Source organism: Heloderma suspectum, chromosome 2 (genome assembly GCF_057233095.1).
Source record: "Heloderma suspectum isolate Gila_16-S chromosome 2, 16-S_ref, whole genome shotgun sequence".
Taxonomy (NCBI): Eukaryota; Metazoa; Chordata; class Lepidosauria; order Squamata; family Helodermatidae; genus Heloderma; species Heloderma suspectum.
This window is the reverse complement of record NC_139459.1, coordinates 100,926,326-100,945,824: the sequence shown is the minus strand read 5'-3', so window position 1 is coordinate 100,945,824 and position 19,499 is coordinate 100,926,326. Positions and strand designations below refer to the sequence as shown.

Sequence of the window (19,499 nt, the reverse complement as noted above, 5' to 3'; positions counted from 1 at the left end):
CCAGCTGTACAAGATAGTTGAAAATGATTTCATTACCTTTTTTTTTTTTTTAAAGAAGAAGTATATTCCTACCAGCAATCCATTCACTGAAAGCTCTCACAGCAAACTTCTGACCATCCACTGTAAAAAATTCTCTTTGTGCGAGAGCTTTGCCTCCTGTGCTGCCATTTTCATAGTCTCTCACGGACTCGTTACAAGACGAATTTCTATCACCAATTACACCAACTAAAGCCCAGGCCTGCCTGTAAAGAATAAAACACATGTTTAAAGACAAAGCCCTCCCTGAAACACAGGTCTTAACAAGTAGCCTGCAAGAAAATATCAGGAGAAAGGACACTATCCATTTTCCCAAACACTCTTCAAAATCCCTATCTTCATATAAAAACATCATTTCATGATGTTGGCACCTAAAGTAGTAAGTGCTATTCCTATCATCTCACTTGTGAGGTCCTAAGAACTTGCAACATTGGTCATATTTTAAAGTATTCCCAAGAATACTTATGGAAGTACAGACCTCTCTGAGCGTGTATGTGTTAGTTTTGAGTTCCTTTACTCTTAATTGCATATAAACCCCTCCCCCCTAAAAACAGTAACACCTCAGCTAAAAAAACTGTGTGTGGAGGGGATATTACATTTTAATTAAATCTTGTAGTTGTTTGCAAGCTCATACTTCCCCTTTTTCCTCTGAACTGAAGCCATATCTATAAGCATGTCATATGATAATAAAAGGAAAATGATTAAAGAATCAAAATATCTTATGTCAAAAAATATATATCTGTGGCTGAATTAATTTCTATTGTGTTGTAAAGATTGGTGAAGCTGAAGTGGGTAAGAAAATTCCATCATTTTGCATAATGGAAGAATGGACTGTGCATAGAAGAACTGTAACACTAATATATAATAACCTGTAACAAGATCAACATGCTAAAAAACCCGAATCTATGCATATTGAGAGTTGCAACCAGTAACTCAGTCAATTTTGGTTTGGGGGTTTATTTTTTAACATTAACAATTAGCACATTCCAAATAACCAATCACATGGGTTATTTGAGGGTTCTTTCATCCTTCAAGAAGCCATGCCACCCGGGTTTAGATGACCCGATAAGCCATGGCAGGGTGGTGATTATGCAAATTATGCCTGGCATGTGTTGTGGCTTACAACAAGCCATCGTGGCTTGTTTAAGCCATGATGGCTTGTTTTGATCAAACTGGGTTGCAGAGAGAAGAATTATGTATTGTGCCTCATGAATAGGCAAACTTGATCTGAGTTTCCTATCACAGTAGAACTAAATGTGTGCCTTGGCATCTTTAAGAAAATCCTTAAGGTAGGCCTACATGGAGCATCAATAATGGGGAGAAAAGAAAGAAGCCACAGTGCCTACAGTTCCCAGAGCCTGGTTGATAACAGATTGCTAGTGCTGCAGCTGGACATTCTAGTAGGCTGGCATAAAGCCCTCATTGTAGACACCCCATAAATTACTTGCTCAAGGTCAGAAAGTAAGCCAAGATCCTCCTCTGCACTCTCCTTCCCAGCTCCTACTTTGAAAAGCTATACTGCTCTGACATTACATTCATGCCTTTATGGTTAGCCCTGATTTTCCTCCCATTAGCTCTAATCAAAGCCAGCTCTGACTTAACAGTGCTGGATCCAAGGGACTTCATTCTCTTCCTACCACCCCTCTTTCCCTTCAAGATGCATGCCAAGTGCTATCAATGTTTCCAGCAATTATTTCATCTAGGACTTCCAGAACTGGATTGCTAAATGTAAGCACCACAAACCTATTCAGGAAAGCTGTTGCTTGATATCTTGAGTCCATGTTCTGTTCCATGTACTTTCTGAACAATTTATACAGTCACCAGTTTTAAACAAACAAACAAAAAGTCCTACTGCCATTCCAGATATGGCTGTATCATTTACTGACCAATGCTCTCCAGTCTCAAGGGATTTCTGAGTTGGACAGGATGTCCGCTGAATAATCTTGCACCATAGCAGCCATAAGGCCACTCCCTGCACTAGATTCTGAGTGGGTGATTTATTTATATATTATTACATTTATATCCCACTTTTTTCCTCTTGCAAGGAACCCACGCTGGCTTGCATAGTCCTCCTCCTTTCCATTTTATCGTCACAACAACCCTGAGGTAGGTTAGGCTGAGAATCAGTGACTGGCCCAAAGTCACCCAGTGAGCTTCATGGCCAAGCGGGGATTAGAACCTGGATCTCTCTGTCCAACACTTGAACCATTACACCACACTGGCTCTCACAGACTCATTACAAGATGAATCTCCATCACCAGCGATGATGATGAAGGGGGAGGGTAGGAAGGACATAGGAGAGGCAATGCTAGTCTACTTCTCTTCCAAAATGAAAGCAGTAAGGTGAGCTCCAGAAACATGAATCTTAAGACATATTAACAGTGCAGAAGACCACAGCAGCACACACACTCTACACCGCACATGCAAGTGCCGGTAGAGGGGGGGTGGGGAAGGTACCCCCTGCGGGCAGCTTCCATGTAGCCCATCCCAGCTTACATGCCACAAATTCCCCACCTATCAAGACATTGCAACACCAGGGAAGGTCAGGAAACAGATTTCAGTAGAGAAGCACAGAAAGCATGAGTGGAACAGGACACAAGTCCAGCACCCATCAAAAAACCATGAATAAAAAGATAGGCAGACAACTATCCAGGATGCTAATTAGATACTAACTAGCATACAAGGATGTCAGGTGCAGCACTGGCTATCTTAAGGTGAAGACATACAAAAATTCTAGAATGTGGTTCATATGGTTTGATTCTGAAGCATCTGTTTTCAGAGCAAGGAATGTTTGTTCAGGACAATGCTACCGTATTTTAACTCCATGTTTGTTTTCATCTGTAGTTAGGGCAAAGGATCAGGCTATTACTGGGAATTGCTTCTTAGGACACAGATTTAAAACTGGAGGGTTAATCTTGCTTATTAGATACACCCATGGTTTAAAAAGCACGCCCAAGTTTATTCCTAATCTATGACAAACGGTCAGATTGGCTGCTCTGAATATGTCTTCACTCATCACTATTTCATTTATTTTCAAATGGTTATGAACTATGAAGATATACTTGCCAGGCACATAAATGTTCCTCTGATGCATTTTGAATTCTCCAGAAGTTTCAACTGACAGCCTCCCTACTCCCTGCCACCCCACACAACCCCACTGGAGAATAATAGCTTATATTATTAATCTATTATTAAGTATAAGAGTGGGGGAGGGCCCAAATGATGCCCCAAACACACTCCCCATTCAAGCTAGAAAATGGAAGCGAACAGCTATGACACAGCCCGAACCATGAGATCAGTAGGTTTGCTGATGATCTTGGGTCTGGAGCAGTTCTAACCATAAGGAAAAAAAAATCAGTGCTGAGTAAGTAGAGAGCCAGTCCACCACTGTGTAAGTGTCAGGTGACAGCCCTTGCAGGGCTGAAATTCAGTCAGCCAGGATAGAAGAATTGGGAAGCGATAATGCTTGTTATCAGGTATTGATTAGCCCTGACCTTCTCCCATACCAAACCTGACTGGCTAGAAACCCGAGATGAAACCCAACTGTGTCGCATCAACCTGAGTTCTGAAAGGTGCATCTGTCTACAGCTGCCAGAAAAAGTCCTTTTTGGATCTTTCCCTTTAGCCTTCACCTCCTCCTATCAGTCTCACCTTCTCCATGACATAGATGAAGATGTGGGTTCACATCAGTCAGCCAGAGCTCCAGCTTATGATTTCTTCAAGTGGATCATCCTCTGCCAAAATCAAAGCAGCCCAGAGCTCCAGCTTATCATTTCCTCTAAAGTGGATCATCCTCTGCCAACCAACAGGATAGCAAAAGGAGGCCACCCTGATAAGGGTTCTGCATATCTGGGGGATACCCTTCCCAAGTATATAAAAAAAAAAGTGTTTAAGAAGAGAACGGCCCCCAAAGACGGCTGCTTGGTGGGCCATGGGGAGTCCTGTTCTGCTGCGAAACAAGGCACATGCTCCCCACGCACCTTGTTGCCCAGCAGAATCCCTGGGATTTCAATGCCACAGTCACTTCCAGCGATCTCATTGTTTGGGCTGTGTCATTGCTATTGGCTTGCATTTTCTAGCTTGAACGGGGAGTATGGTTGGGGCATTATTTGGGTCCGCCCCCACTCTTACACTGGATGAACATATAAGCTATTGTTCACCCTCAACCCCATGTCCAAACTGGACCACTGAGTTTCAGAGCTGGCCACACAGCAAGCCTTGAACATCAATGGTTTAATGCTACCACTCAGGTTTTAGACTTGGTAAGCAGCAGCTTGCAGCACCACCATTCCCAAATCTGCACTGGAGTGCAATGGTGGGGTAAAACATATTGCAACTTTTTGTTGTGGGACTCCATTTGTCCAGTGTAATAGTTGCCTCACCTCTACAGCTCAACAAATCCCAACAATTGCCCCTGGTTTGTTGTTGGATTAACTCTGGGTTGTTTAACCTATAAACAACCCAGAGTTTCTAGGTTCGCACATCCAGCCTTAAACACATAGATTCCTGGTTAGACAGAGAGAAGTAGCAATGCAGACATTGTAGACTTGAAATTATAGATATGCAACTTTAGTTGACACCACGCAGCATAATAGTGCTGCACACAATAGTGCTCTGCACATTTATATAGTTATGTGACCCAGTACTTCATACACATTGAACTGGTACATAGTTTATTTTTTTACCCTGCTTTTCCACTATAAAAAGTCCTTGAGGTGGCTTATAATAAACCAAAAAAGCATCCTAAAATACAGCCTTGATAAAATAAAGCAGTAGCACCATTTTATAAAATCCAGAACTACCAGATAACATATTAAAGCAAACAATAAAATGTTTAAAAAATAATGGAAAAGGTTCATCTGTCTTCTAAAACCATAGGCAGCTAAGGAAATGTTACATAAGGTTTAGGCAAAGAAACACCACTGCTTTTGAAACTAGCATTATGGTTTTAGGCAACTGGCCAAAACTTGGTTGTTTAGGAAGGCCTTCGGTGGAAAATTTTCTCTCCTCATTATGAATATGTTAAACCTGTTTTCCTTTCTCTGTGCCTTCACTTTGGTTTTGGGGGTTGCGGTTTCTGTTGATTTTGGAGATATACACGTACAGCTTTTTATGATGTTGGCATTTTCTGATAGTTGTTTAATTCATGTTGTAGATTTGGTTTATTGCATGTCTATATTATTGCTGTACGTTGCTTTGACTTCCTTTTTGGGGAAAAAGGGGGTATAAGGGTAACATCCAACATCATGCAAATGAACTTGCACTCATGAAATGGGCCTTCCCCTTTCTCTCCTCCCCACCATCCCTCATATTTGCTCCAGAGAATTCCTCAACCCTTTGGAGGAGATTGGGGGGGGGCATAGGGGACTCCAAGGGGAGGGGAATCCATTCCACCAGCAGTGTTTGGCTCTGCTGGCAGATGGACACAGCTGGATACAACGCCGGCTAAATAAATAAATAAATCCTTTCCAGATTGCTCTCTCAACTGGTTTCAGGAGTATAAAAGCTGCAAGTAAACCAATCACAGCATGTTTCATCATTATACTTGGATTCCATTCCCTCCTTTCCTCTCTCATCATCACTTTTCATGCCATTCCAGAACAGAGTAAAAGCACATCAGGAGGTTTTAATGGGAGAGGTATGCTTCGGGATCCTTCATGGAAGGAATACAATTTAAAACGTGTCTTACAGCTGCTTCTCAGAAGATGATTTTACCTGCAAAGGTATGGGGGAACTGAGGGTACCCTGCATGTACAATGTTACATGTAACAAATCTACGTGTCATTTTTTGCTGTGCCTGCATACAGTGGGGGACAAACTACCAACTACAGTAGTACTGGTTGCAGGCCTACGAAGGAAAAGAAGTGGTTTTCATAGCATCGGTTGTTAAAATATACAGTCAAAGAACTGAAATAGTAAAAGAATGTACTTTTTAAGAGTAATTAGAGAAAAACTGGGCTTTTTTCCTGCAAGCTGCCACATGTTTAGACTTTGGTAGGTTCGTGCATATGGCTGAAAATATGGGTTGGATCCAGATATCCACCCATGGAAAGGGGCGGGCAGGCGTTCGCTGTCTTATCCCCTCCTTTCCCTGCCAGCTCCCAGAGCGCCCCCTAAACAGTCCTTCGAGGGTCAAGGAACCCTGCTTAGTGGAATGGGTTGTGCCATGCATGAGGGACTGAGAGGGAAGGGGAGATTGCAAGAAATGAGGCAGAGGCACCTTCTGCTCCACTCACAGAAAATGCCTCTGCCCATGTTTTCTGTGATCTCTGCCTACCTTCCCTCACAGCCCATCTCACTCCATTCAGCAGGGTTCCCTGATCCTCACAGAAGCATTTTCAGGGGGTGGGCAGGAAGAGGGGATGGGAAAGTCCTCTTCCACCTAAGCCCTTCAATGGGAAGATATCTGGATCAACCTTATATTTGTTTATACCAAATAATCAATACTAAACATGTGCACGGCTTCAGCTTGGAAGCATCAATATGTGTTGTATACTGAAGAATTAGTTCCCCTCACCCAGCCAAAAATCCTCCAACACTTTTAGGTGAAAATTAGCAAGATTTTTGTACCAAGTATGTAGTTTTAATGTTCACAAATAAACACCTCAAGAGGACCACTGCCATAGTGCGTCCACCGTAAATGTTGTACAAAATCCAGTCGTAATACTCGAAATGAACATCACTAAAGTTAGAGGGGAAAAGACATTGATGCAAGAAGTTTGTAAGTTTGAATATAAAAGTGGATGGCACTTATGTAGGAATATCCAAACAAGAGGATATGATTTTGGGGTGTTCCATTGCCATACAGTTTATTTTAATACCCTAGTTTGGGTGGCAGTAGCAGGGGGCATACGGTTTTGTGAATTAGGGTGAAGTTGTATATGTGTGTTTTGGGTGACTTTTGTAAGATTACCAGAATTACACCTACGATGTTTCAATTCGCAAGGGTTAACAACTACAAAATACTGCAAGGAAATCTTCCTTGGGAGACATCTTCAAGACATATTCAGAAGCAAAAGAGTTTAGCCCCTTACATCCATATGTTTTCATAAACTGAGGACTGAGCTAGAACAGAAGAAGGAAGATGGGCCTTCGAAAACCATTTTAATACAGGAAATGTTGTTCTTTTGCAAAAACACAAAATTTTTATTTCATTTTTTACCTGTAACTCAATCCTTTGATGAGCTTACTTCCCAGAAGATTCTGTATGGTTGTCCTGGTTTCATCCAGGAGGTTTTTAGCAACTGAGTCTCCCACAACCATAGCAACAATGCGGCCAAAATCTTGGGCTTTTAGAAAATCTTGAAGTCTCCTGCTATCATTTTGAGATTCATGAGTATCAAACCTCTCCACTGCCAAAACTTGTGCAGTATCTTGGTCAATAACTCTCACAATTAGGCCACGGAAAAACTCCTTTTCAAATGTATATGAGCCAGAGGCCAGCCCTGAGGAATGCAGAGTCCTTGACAGGGAAGTCCATGCTAACTTCTGAGATCCATGCAACTCCAGTGTTCCACCAGGGCCCACACCCACAAACTTTTTGCCAAATGTTGGCACATAATCATCTTGGTCCATTTTGCCATACAAGATGATGGTTGCTTTGGATTTATAACGACATTTCTCTGCTCCAATATGAAGCGCTCCACCATCCTTGATCAGGATGAAATGTGTTTGCAGTGTAATATTTCTAGATCCTTTTTCATCATCACCAAAGACAAGCATTCCTGCAGGAAACAGTATTCAATAAGTAGTATGCAACTACTATTTTGAGGGATAAAATTTTACTTTGGAGTAGAAGAATACAAATCACTGTACTAACAACAAAACTATTCAAATATTAGTGAGTGTTGAATCTCAACAGGCAGATAAGTTTTCAAAAGGAAAACTGCATTGCTCAGCGTGTTATGGAGTATCAGAGGAATGAAAATACAAAGAACAAAGAGCATATATACGTAGCTGAACAAAATGTTCTGCACCGCTTTCCACAAGTCTGATCATGTCCTTGCAAAGTTACCAACCAAATCCTGCTGTGTAAGGCTCCTAAAACACTGATGACTGAGCAGTATTTTTAATCTGTTTATATTTGATACACTTGGCACAGCAGTAGGAAATGTACCAAAAGAATCCAGACAGTAATAAAAGCTGAAAACAGACTAGATCAACAACGTAACAAAATAATGCGGACAGCCAGACAGGAAAGCTATGCAGATGTATAGACTTCAGGGTTCTTTTAAAGGAGGAAGGGGATAAATTGAAAGGTTCCACAGTAACGTGGCCACCTTTTCTTTCTTCTGAGATCAGCAGGCATCATAACTATAGTTACAATATGAAAAAGACAGCTACTAACATCGTGCCATAGCTGTTCTTAGCCCCAACTTCCACTGGTGGTAGAATAGAGACAAAACTGGCCGTGGAAAAGCTGTCTTACTGGCACACTCTCTGCAGGGGTTTTGAGAGCAAAAGAGAATCATAGAATCATAGAATAGTAGGGCTGGAACGGGCCTATAAGACCACAGAGGTAGGTGCTGCTATATAAAATTGGGAGAAAATGTCTCTCTCTGCATTGTAAGTATGCCAATTCTCCCAAGTTAATTTTCTTACATTCTTGGTAGAACGGCCTACTGTTATAGTTCAGTGTGCACTCTCTCCCTTTGCTCTTTCCCAGAAATACCTTAGGTTAAATCCTATGAGAATAATTGTGTTATTTTGTCTCCACTGCATATGAAAAAAAACTGTGTTATTTTTTCTCCATTGCACAGGAAGTAAACTGGGAGGGAACTTCCTTTTGGAAAAGCTGACTTCAAATATCTGTCCTGATGCTTCATTGTTATTCAGCTCGGTTTGTTCCCTGTACCAACATCACTGGCACTGAAGATAAACAACTGCCAAGCAATCTTCACAAATGGATATTTATGTCATTTGCAGGATGACAGACATCAGTTCTTGGAACTCTGTTAATAGCCACAACTATAACAATAGAACACACATTTTAAGAATAGAGCATTTCCCAATGTGTCAAATAGAATTTATAATCAGAGAAACGGCGCGAACATAATTACAGAATAGTACTTGCAGCAAACCAATTCACATCATTCAACCCTCATTCCCCCACCCTGCAATAATCATATGAGACTTCAAGATACTAAATGATGCCAAAATTAATTGGTCCCTTAAAAAAAGAAAGAAATGCAATAGTGTAGATAACAATTACAAAAAATGGACCATTTATGCATATTAATAAATGTAATGGCAGAAATCTTTTTGTTGATGTTCCACACTCGTGTGATCTTTTCAGTTATACCTGCCCACAACTATTAAAGGCAAGAGTGCTTTAAGGGCCAAATCAGACCTGACAGAGTAGCCATATTTGCTGTTCATGTGCGTACCCCATTCAGATATAAAGTGGGGGATCATTTTAACAACAGGTTTGTGTATTTTAAGGGGAGCTGAACCCTGCTCACCTCTGCACACTTTGTCACTGAAGGCCCAGTTCTAATACCAGAAGTAAATCAAGCAGGGTGTGGAGAAAAGTGCCTGAGATGACTAAACTCAGCAAAGTTAGGGGGTGGGGGGAGATTTAGGTCCCTTCACTTGTATGTGCTTTTAATGGAAAATGTAGATGCAACACACAACCTATTCTGCTTTGTATGTGAACAAGGCAAACACATACACAACCAAGCTACTCTCATCATGTCCAGTTTAGTCCCCAAACATGCTGAAACCCTGGTGTCGCTTTACGTACCCCCGTCCTGTATAACTATAGAGTGCACTGTAGCATCCATACTCAGACGAAACAGATCACCCTCTTGAAGGACAACTTTATTTTCTCTATCATGTCCAGGATTCCAGTTCTTAAGGCGGGGGTTCTGATCCGGACAGTTCTCTGCAATGTAAGGGGAAACAGGGTTATAATTAAAGCATTACATTCTCCAGATCAGGGCTAGCTGGCTCATGGTCTAGTTCAAAAAGAGATTTTTTAATGTTACATTTCTTTTGGATTTTGAAAACAATTACCAGACATTATCTGAACTGCAGCACTGGCAAAATACAATTCTGGCCCATGTACTCTTGTCTGCAGAACAGAGTGGCCCTTGAAAATACACGGGTCAGCTATCCCTGACCAAGTCCTCCATACATCAAGAATAAGGCATAACCTAGGCCAGTCTTCGCCAACCAGGCGCCCTCCAGATGTGTTGGACTACAACTCCCAGCATCCCCCAGATTGCCAACGGCTGGCTGGGGATGCTGGGAGTTGTAATCCAACATATCTAGACTGCACCAGATTGGCAAAGGCTGCTCTAGCCTGATGCCTCTATAAAACCTGCTTTCCAAACATCATTAAGAAAACTTTGCCACCTAATTCAGGCAGATTTTCATAGGAAAACTTCGAACTCCTCTCTGGCTTCCTTTGAATTTGAATCACATTCAAGTGAAATGATCTGTGTTTTCTCACTGACAAATCAATCGACTCTTCTGCCCTTCTTCACCATTTCATTTCCTGACAGCTTCAGCAGTTGTGACATGTTTCAGCAAAAGCAATTTAGCCTCTGGCAATGAATGCCCAACAGATGTCCCTAATTATAGTCATCCTTACTGTCAGCGTTATCTATAACATGGATTATTTTTCAAGGCATTGAAAATTTCAGAGGGCAATACAAAATTCTGAACTTTGTGCAGTTCATCTGCTCCCATTCTTCATCTTGGCATATATTTCATAGGGGTGGCGGGGACTCTTCCGCCTCTGTGCTTTGGTAGATGACGATACCATTTTTCTAGGCACCCCAGTGTTACAGCGAATCTCAAGACTGTAAGTTCTGTTTCTTCTGCCCAAGATACCCATCTTCTGTTCCAATTTAATGGAGAACCTCTGTAAGAACCCTTTGTGAGAAAAGTGTTAAAGTTACAGCTATTAGCTCCAGTGTGAATCATTCCAATAGGGGACTATGGACATTATCAGAAAGTTACTAATTAACTAGGTGATCCTGCCTTTTCTATTCCCCTTCTCTCCACCCCTCCTCCTTAGTGATTCAGCAATTCCATACTTTGCTTTGATTAAATTGTGAATGCCAAGCTAATGTTGTTTCTGCTTCCCTTTGGAGTTGGTTTTGTAATTGGTTTCACTTGACTACTAGGAATTGCTTCCTGCTATTAAACTTATTTGACTCATGCTGATTTAAAAACACACACACACTTAGATTACCACTCTTGCTTAGCTCTTTTCTCCTTCATTGTTATAGAATTTATACAGTTCTTTAGTTTCTTGGTACCTATTTACTGAAGTTATGCACATTTGCATGTAATGTGGCATTTACTCCTGACTCCTGAATGCACAATTTTTAATGAAATAATGTGGCTACATTATTTATTTTAAAGATTAAATATATCATTCTTCTTTACAGAGACTCCCAGTGGTAGCTTACAAAGAATATATGTATTAGACAGTCACATGATTTCACAGACATCTAGAAATGAGCACTACTCATATTTGTGACAACTCGTTGTTAGACACAAAATGCAAGACTAGGCAGACCTTTGGCCCAAGCTAGCAGGGCATTTCTTATGCTGTCAACCTCTAATTGGAAAATATAGTGCATAAGTCATCCTCCAACTCTAGGGATGTCCAGCTGTATTGCGATACGGTCTTGTATTCTGTTCCCCTCCACCCTTTCCCACTACTTTTAAGAAATAAATTATATACCTTAAATATCCTTCTTTAAGGCATTGGTGCCGATCATTGATGCTAATAATGGTCAAAACTGTTACCAAATTTTATTTCAGTTATTAAAAACAGCTTAGTAAACAATAGTAGATACTGCCACAATTTTCATCATCGTCTTAGTTTTAAATAGATGTATTTGAAGAAAAAATACATTTCTCTTTCAAAAGGTGTATTTAGAATTCTAAGCCATTCTATGCTTTGGGGTCAACTCCATCATGCTGCAATAAAAGATGCTAGAAGTTACTTTAACAGCTTGATACCAATCATATATACTTAGAAACAGCTTCCAGCTAAGTTGGAAACTCTTTTCCTCAAACAGATTTACTTCCCAAAGAACGCAGCCCAGAAATAATGATAGGAGTTATTTTAATTACCATCATGAACCAGGTCAAGTAAGAAGCTCATATTAGAACTTTGTAGAACTCAAAATATGTTCCAAGGGCATGGAGCAGCTCCGAGAATGCCTCCCTACACACCTTTGTTATCCATACTTGATAACACAGAGAGCATTATCAATCCACTGGAAACTGTAGAGATCATGATGGAAAATTGTGGTGGTGGCAGGAATGGAACACAAGCTAGGAAGTCCTAAAGCACTTGATACCCAGCATCAGGGGTAGGCAACTTGATGCCCTCCAGTTTTGGACTACAATTCCCATAATCCTTGAGTACTGGCCATGCTGCTGGGTTCATGAGAACTGTATTCCAAAACATCTGGAAGTCACCACACCGGGTTGCCTACCACAGCCCGACACGATTCAAAACTAACTTTGAGTTGTACCCTTAAGACAAGACAAATCACCAGTGCAGATGCAGGAACCCTGGTGTAAAATACTTTCAGTGCTTGGCCCCTCTGTCAGAGGACAGATTGTGGTAGCCATAGAATTTAAGACTTTCTAAACAATCTTCAAGGACAGCTCCAGGCAAATAATTTTATTTCAAATGCATGAAAGAGCACTTTGCCCATCTTCCACCACATTCCGGTTCTGTTTTCCATACTCATACTTTTTCTTTGGGTACATCTTTGTGGTTCCACATTGTAATTCATGCTGCATTGATCTAAAACCTTAAAGGTTTAAATACAAATAGGCAATGATAGAGCTGGAAGAAGGGTAAATATGGAGTAACCACTGGAGCTGACACACTACCTAAGAACATAAGAGGGCCTTTTTTGCAGGGGCCCCACACCTCTGGAATATGTTGCCATCAGAGGTCCGCCGGGCCCCATCACTGCAGGCTTTTAAGAAAGCCCTGAAAAATCACTTCATTCTGTTTGTCTGTTCTAAGTTTTATTTTATGCTGGTGGTGGTGTTTTTTAGAACGTTTGCTACTGTTGCGTTTTTACTGTTTTTATTACTGCATTGGTTATTATGTATTTTTATTGTTGTATGCTGCTTTGGGAGTGCTCCTGCCCAGAAAGACAGCCAAGAAATACTTCAAATAAATAAAACATGAGACAGCCCTTCTGGATCTGACCAAAGGCCCATTAGTCCAGCATCATGTTTCAGACAGTGGCCAACTAGATGCCTCTGGAGAAGCCCACAAGCAGGACATGAGGGCAAAAGCCCTCTTCTCCCAAACTGGTACTCAGAGGCATGTTGTCTCCAATTCTGGAGATAACATATAACCATCATGACTTCTAGCCATTGATACTTATCCTCCATAAATTTGTCGAATCCTCTTTTAAAGCCATCTATCTATAGTTCATACCACCCCACTTCTTACATACAACGGAGATGCAGTGATCTGCATATACAACAAAGACTCTGCAGTCTTTGCTACAGTCTCAACATGGAGTCAAAGGGAAGTGAGATTTAACATGGGGAAATGATTACATCGTAACTTCATTTGATTTCATTTGAAGTAGAATGAACATATGGTATGAACACAGATGAGAATTGGGGACTTTTGTGTCGTGGCAACTCTGAATTAAGCAACCATTCTAATTTAGAATAAAGAACCATATTCCTTAATAATATTATACGAAGAGAACCTGAGCCCTACTGATGTGTCAGGCACACTGGGTAGTAACAATTTACAGAGAGGTAGTGGTGTTAGTCTGTTACAGCAAAAACAGCAGAGAGTCTTATAGCATCTTAAAGGCTAACAAATTTATTCTGGCATAAGCTTTCGAAGACACGGTCGACTTCATCAGGTGCATCTGATGAAGTGGACAGTGTCCATGAAAGCTTAGGCCAGAACAAATTTGTTAGTTTTTAAGCTGCCACAAGATTTTTTTGTTGTGTAGAGCAGAGTGTGCAATGGGGTGGGTGGGGTGGAAATCAAGCTTGGCTCCCCTGCCTGCATTGGATGCAATTCATAATGGTACATGTTCTCATGTGCTGATTCCAGCACAAAAAGGCTTGATAACTCACAATCATTGCCTACTACAACTGAGGTGGTTATCAGGCCCATGCATATATGACCATATGTACCTAAGCATTGTCCAACATATGGAAGTGAATGGGTCTGAACGGATAGCAGATCTGATGGCACTGCCCCACTATATATTCAGTCTACAAAACCCACCTGACTTGGAGAGACTACAGTTTAAATTGGATAGCCTTTGTGTTTCTACTCTTTCAAAAAATGTTGAAAAAGTAAATTCTGACTTGGGGCTACATTCCAGAGCAGGGGTGTTGAACCTCCCGAGGGCTGAACTCCATTTTGGAGAAGCTCTCAAGCACTGCATTCCAGTGCTGACTGGGCCAAAGTCCAAAGAGGCAGGGCCAAAAATATCAGCCTACTGTAGCTTAAAGCTCTTACTGCCACTCACTAACTCATCCTTAGGAGAGGCATTTCAACCTTTTAGAATGGATGGAACAACAACATAAGCTCTCATATTTTAATTTCTCAATCGAAGCGCATATTCAAGTTATGCTGCCTTTGCCTTTTTAAAAAAAGCTGGAAAACCACCAAACAGTTGGTTGGGGGGAAAGAAGTGGAGCCAGGGGAAGGGGGCATGGCTATCTGGGGAACCCCAGAGAGCCAAACTGGAACCCCAGGCAGGCCAGATTTGGTCTAAGGTTCCACACTCCTGTTCTAGAGTGACCATTTCTTTTGTATGAGGACTGGTAGTCTACAGAAAAGGGCATCTCCTATGTTTCCTGCCAGCGCTCTTGGAAGACATGGTGTTACTACAGAGTACACAACACGCTCCTGTACATTGCCTAGAGAAAATTTATCATTTTGTGAGACTGAGTCAAAGCCTCTCAAGAAAACATCGCCTTGAGCAGATTTCGACAAAGTGTCCTACCAGGGTTATATACATTTTGTGATTTTTGCTGTGTATCAGAGAAACAGGAAGAGATATGAGATTTTAATGTGCTGTTATCACAATCCTTAGAGGTCACCATCAGAAGCAAGATTTGCTTTTTAAAAAAAACTGTGCTGCTCAGTAGTGGTACTGACGAAAGACCATAGCATGCTGAAAGTGACCACTCACCATCAGGAGCATATTTTGATGCTATCCCCAAAATAATCCCAAGTGCAAGAAAAAATGAAAAGCTAGACATGGCAAAACAAATGAGTGTATTTTTGTGCCTCTTCTTTCTGCTTGCTTCTTGAAAGCGCTGCTCATCCACTGAGGAGGCTACTGTTGCATGAGCTTCCTGTCTTGCAGAAGTAAATTTGGCTGAAGCTTGGTTCTTTGGAGGGGGTGGGGGACGAAGCGGGACAATTCTTCCTGGGACATATCCAGAAGATTTATGGCTGCTTCCATTCTGAGGTTGAAGGAAGGCAGGAGAACTCCCCCTGGGATCAATGGCTTGCATGTTACACAGTCACTGGAACGAGAATCAGAGAGATTAAATGCTTGAGCTGAAAGGTGAGTCGACTTTTAGTTATACCCTATATTGCTTATTTGGGAGTATATATTCTCCTAACCTGTCTCAGAACTAACATAGAGAGGAACATGCATCGAGCAGGGGGTTGGACTCGATGGTCTTGTAGGCCCCTTCCAACCCTACAATTCTATGATCTTGCAGAAATTTTAGAGGCCAAAACCATATGCCATTTTTACCTATGACAAAAGCACACAAGTTCTTTGGATGGAAATTAAAAACAAATACCCCAGTAACTTGAACGAAAACAACAACATAAGCTCGCATATTTTAATTTCTCAATCGAAGCACATACCCAAGTTATGCTGACTTTGCCTTTTTAAAAATAATAATCAGAGATTAGTCATTCTAATAAATATAAACTGAAAAAATATACCTCAAAATGTATAGCACTGTTAAAAACTATTATCCTATTTCAACAGGTAATTAATGACGCTACACTAACATGAGTGCCATAAACTCTAACTTACAAGTAGGCTGATAGGATAATGCATCAGTGAATAATTTTACAAGCTAATCACCTGCATCCTGTTCAGATAATTCACATGATGCTTTTCTTTGCCAAGCCTGCTGGGTTTATGCCACAGGGCACGCGATCTCTAGAGTCTGGCACTTGTCAGTTTGTATTTGTTGGTCAAAACGTGCATCTCTATTACTGAACACATCTGAAAGAAACACTGCCGGACATCTTAAGTTGTGCCACAGATCTAGTCCTTTCCTGGAGGCTTTAGGCCCCTCATATTTTAATTTCAGAACAGGGACCATGCTGGTCTGTGGTAGCAAAATGTTTCATGGCACCTCAGAGCATGACAGTCATGTGCTGCAACAGATTAGCAAATGTAAGGTACCACAGCACTTTTGTTGTGTCTAAGAACACATTGGTTGGGGTGTGGAGGATTTGGGATAGTCTCCCAACACATGAGTTATGCCTGGCCTCATCAATGCTCTTTTTTATTATAGAATAATAGAAGATATTCTGTTTCAACAGGCTTCTTCTGAATATTGTTTTTAGTCAGGATGTGGCTGCTGCTGCTGCTTCTAAACATTGTAGTCATTTCTGTTTTAGTCTACCGACATTTTATTTTACTGCTGTTTTATTTGTAAGCCACCTTTAAAATTTTATAGGCAGGATATGCAAGTGTTCGAATACATACATAAATATCCAATTTAGCCTTTCAACTTCTTGCTTTACAGATTTCACAGACAATTGTGATTTATAACTTTAAAACATTGTTATAATTCACATAAAAAAATTCAAAACATGACTATAGCTTAAATATCCATGTTAAAAACTAGAATAAAATATGCATAAATAAGCATGAAATAAGATCCACAAGAAGGAAAACAAAAATCAGTCTCATGGTGGTAAAGCAAGCATGCTACGGAGCAAAAATAAATATGGCATGGCAAGCACTTCGGACAGTGAAAGTAAACCACAGAATTAAGTGAAATTAAGGCTTCAACAGATGTATATGGTTTTGTATTTTTCAGATACTGTTGCTGGTCTAGCAAGATCTCTGACATGCTCAGTGAATGGACTCCAGGTAAGTGAAAATACTGTGCCCATACCAACTAATTTGGTGCATAGTTCTCTCAGGGGTGAAGAAATATCACACTTTGCCAAACCGCTCAATAACTGAGGGAGAGTGGGAGGAAGAGATCCAGCATGGTTTAGTGGCTAGAATGCTGGACTGAGACTTTCTAGTCCCCACTTGGCCATGATGCTCATTGGCTGACTTTGGGCCAGTCACCAACTCAACCTAACCTACCTCACAGAGTTGTTTTGAGGGTAAAAATGGAGCAAAGGAGTACCATGTTAGCTGCCTTGGATTCCTTGCAAGAAGAAAAGAAGTGGGATAAAAATGTAATAATATAAATCAATAAATAAAATAGCCCACTTTTAAAGCTAACTCTAGCTTAGCTGCCAACTAAACAAGGAACAAGGGTGGGTTCTGATGGTATCATTTAGTTGGTGTCAAAATGCAGCAAAATATAAGTTGGTACCTGTAATACTCCAATCAGGTCTAATAGAGTAAGCCAAAAGTTCTGTCCAATTTCAAATTCCCATGGTATGCGGAAAACGTGCCCTTTCACTTACCACCTCTCCAGCATTAACCTGACCCTAATCATGGTTTTAAAAGGAAAGAGAAGAGGAATCATCTGGATTTTGTAAGAGTGCTCTTTTATACTGGCACATAATGAAAGAGCTGGATAGCTCTTTCAGATTTGATGCCAGTCTTTTACCTCCAGCTCCATTTGCAGATCTGTTAGGCTAACTGGGTGTTATATTTCCCTTCTATTAGTATGTGGCACATGTAAGAACATAGGAAGAGCCCTGCTGGATCAAAAAAAAGATCTATTTAAATCAAGCATCACACTTCCCACAAGAAGCCAGCCTGCCAGATGCCTCCAGGAACCACACAAGCAAGAAAGGAAGTCAACAGTTCTCCCTTTCCACTGTCCTGGAACAATAGATATACAGTGGCCTACTGCCACTAGGAAGTTCCACATAGCCACCATGACTAGCAGCCATTCATACATCTGAAAGCAGGCCTTGCAGAGATCTAGGCATCACACACCATGATGAAACCTGTAACACCAGAGAGGTGTTAATGGGCAGGATGTCAGGAGTCTAAATTTTCCACCCAGCATTCTAGACCCCAAAACTGGCTTCAGTAAGATGATTAGCAAGTTTGCAAAGTACAGTATGATCAAATCAAGTTCAAACTTGCCTCCAAAACCATTTGGCTCTTCTGCTTAGTTCAACACTTTTGTCTAGGTTTGATACACAATATTTAAGTCTGGTTTTATAAGTCTATAGTGTGGTTCGAGAGCCAGTGTGGTGTAGTGGTTGGAGTGCTGTACCGGGACTTGGGAGATCCGGGTTTTAGACCCCACTCGGCCATGAAGGTTACTGGGTTTGGCTCTGTCACTGACTCTCAGCCTAACCTACCTCACTGGGTTGTTATGAGGATAAAATGGAAAGGAGGACGACCATGTTAGTTGCCCTGGGTTCCTTGCAAGAGGAAAAAAAGCAGGATATAAATGTGGTAATAAATAAATTTATCTAGTAGAGCTTGCTATAGATTAGAGGGAGCGCTGTAAAAGAACAAGAAGTCTGGACAAGACATTCATTTTCATCATACTTGTGCTACCTGTCTAAGAATGTTCCACTTATTCAAGTCCTCCTTCACTGATTTAGTAAGGGTCCGTAACTGCTCTTGTACAGCTCCCTCCCATCAGGAAAAATTGCACTCCTAATTACCAGCAAGACTTGACAATCTATTCAACTGGGGTGATTGCTGTAGGTCTTCCATTTCCTAAGATGGAATTTTGATTCCTATAGCTTCTGACTAATCTTAACTAACTTTAAACCCAGATATATTTCTATCATCACTTAACTCCTATACAAAAACAGGCAGTATGGATTTAGGGACAGAGAAAAAGACTAGAACATCATCTACAAATAAAGTGATGAGGTGCTTAGACTAACTATTGGTGCGTAGAGCTTAGACAAGCTCAAGGAGGCAGTGATAAGACCGCTCTTAAAGAAGCCCTCCTTGGATCCTCAAGTTTTGAACAACTTTCGCCATTTTGGGGCAAGGTGATTGAGCGGGTGGTGGCGATGTAGTTGAAGGCACACTTAGAAGAAACTGATTATCTAGACCCATTTCAGTCGGGCTTCAGGCTTGGGCATGGGACAGAAACGGCCTTGGTCGCCTTGGTCGATGATATGAGGAGGGCTCTGGATAGGGGTGAATGCTCCTTCCTTGTTCTCCTCGACCTCTCAGCAGCTTTTGATACCGTTGACCACGGCATCCTCCTGGACCGCCTGGAGGGGTTAGGCATTGGAGACACCGTATTGCGGTGGTTCCGGTCCTTCCTCTCTGGCAGGTACCAGA

At 41.2% G+C, this 19,499-nt stretch overlaps 1 protein-coding gene across 6 annotated transcripts in view; it reads right to left on the bottom strand.

The window, feature by feature from the left end:
- Positions 1-19,499, bottom strand: part of CEMIP2 (cell migration inducing hyaluronidase 2) — an 89,602-nt gene that overhangs the window by 47,924 nt on the left and 22,179 nt on the right. For 5 of the 6 annotated variants that reach the window (XR_014787765.1, XM_084834320.1, XM_084834319.1 and 2 more), the window contains 4 exons: positions 15,201-15,540; positions 9,779-9,919; positions 7,199-7,760; positions 73-242 (listed from right to left, as the gene is read on the bottom strand). Coding sequence is in view for 5 of the 6 variants with exons in the window: in XM_084834320.1 (XP_084690446.1) it covers positions 73-242; positions 7,199-7,760; positions 9,779-9,919; positions 15,201-15,528 (1,201 nt within the window). In the remaining variant the exon portion in view is untranslated. The remainder of the gene's footprint in view (positions 1-72; positions 243-7,198; positions 7,761-9,778; positions 9,920-15,200; positions 15,541-19,499) is intronic. The other variant, XM_084834321.1, reaches the window with a different exon arrangement.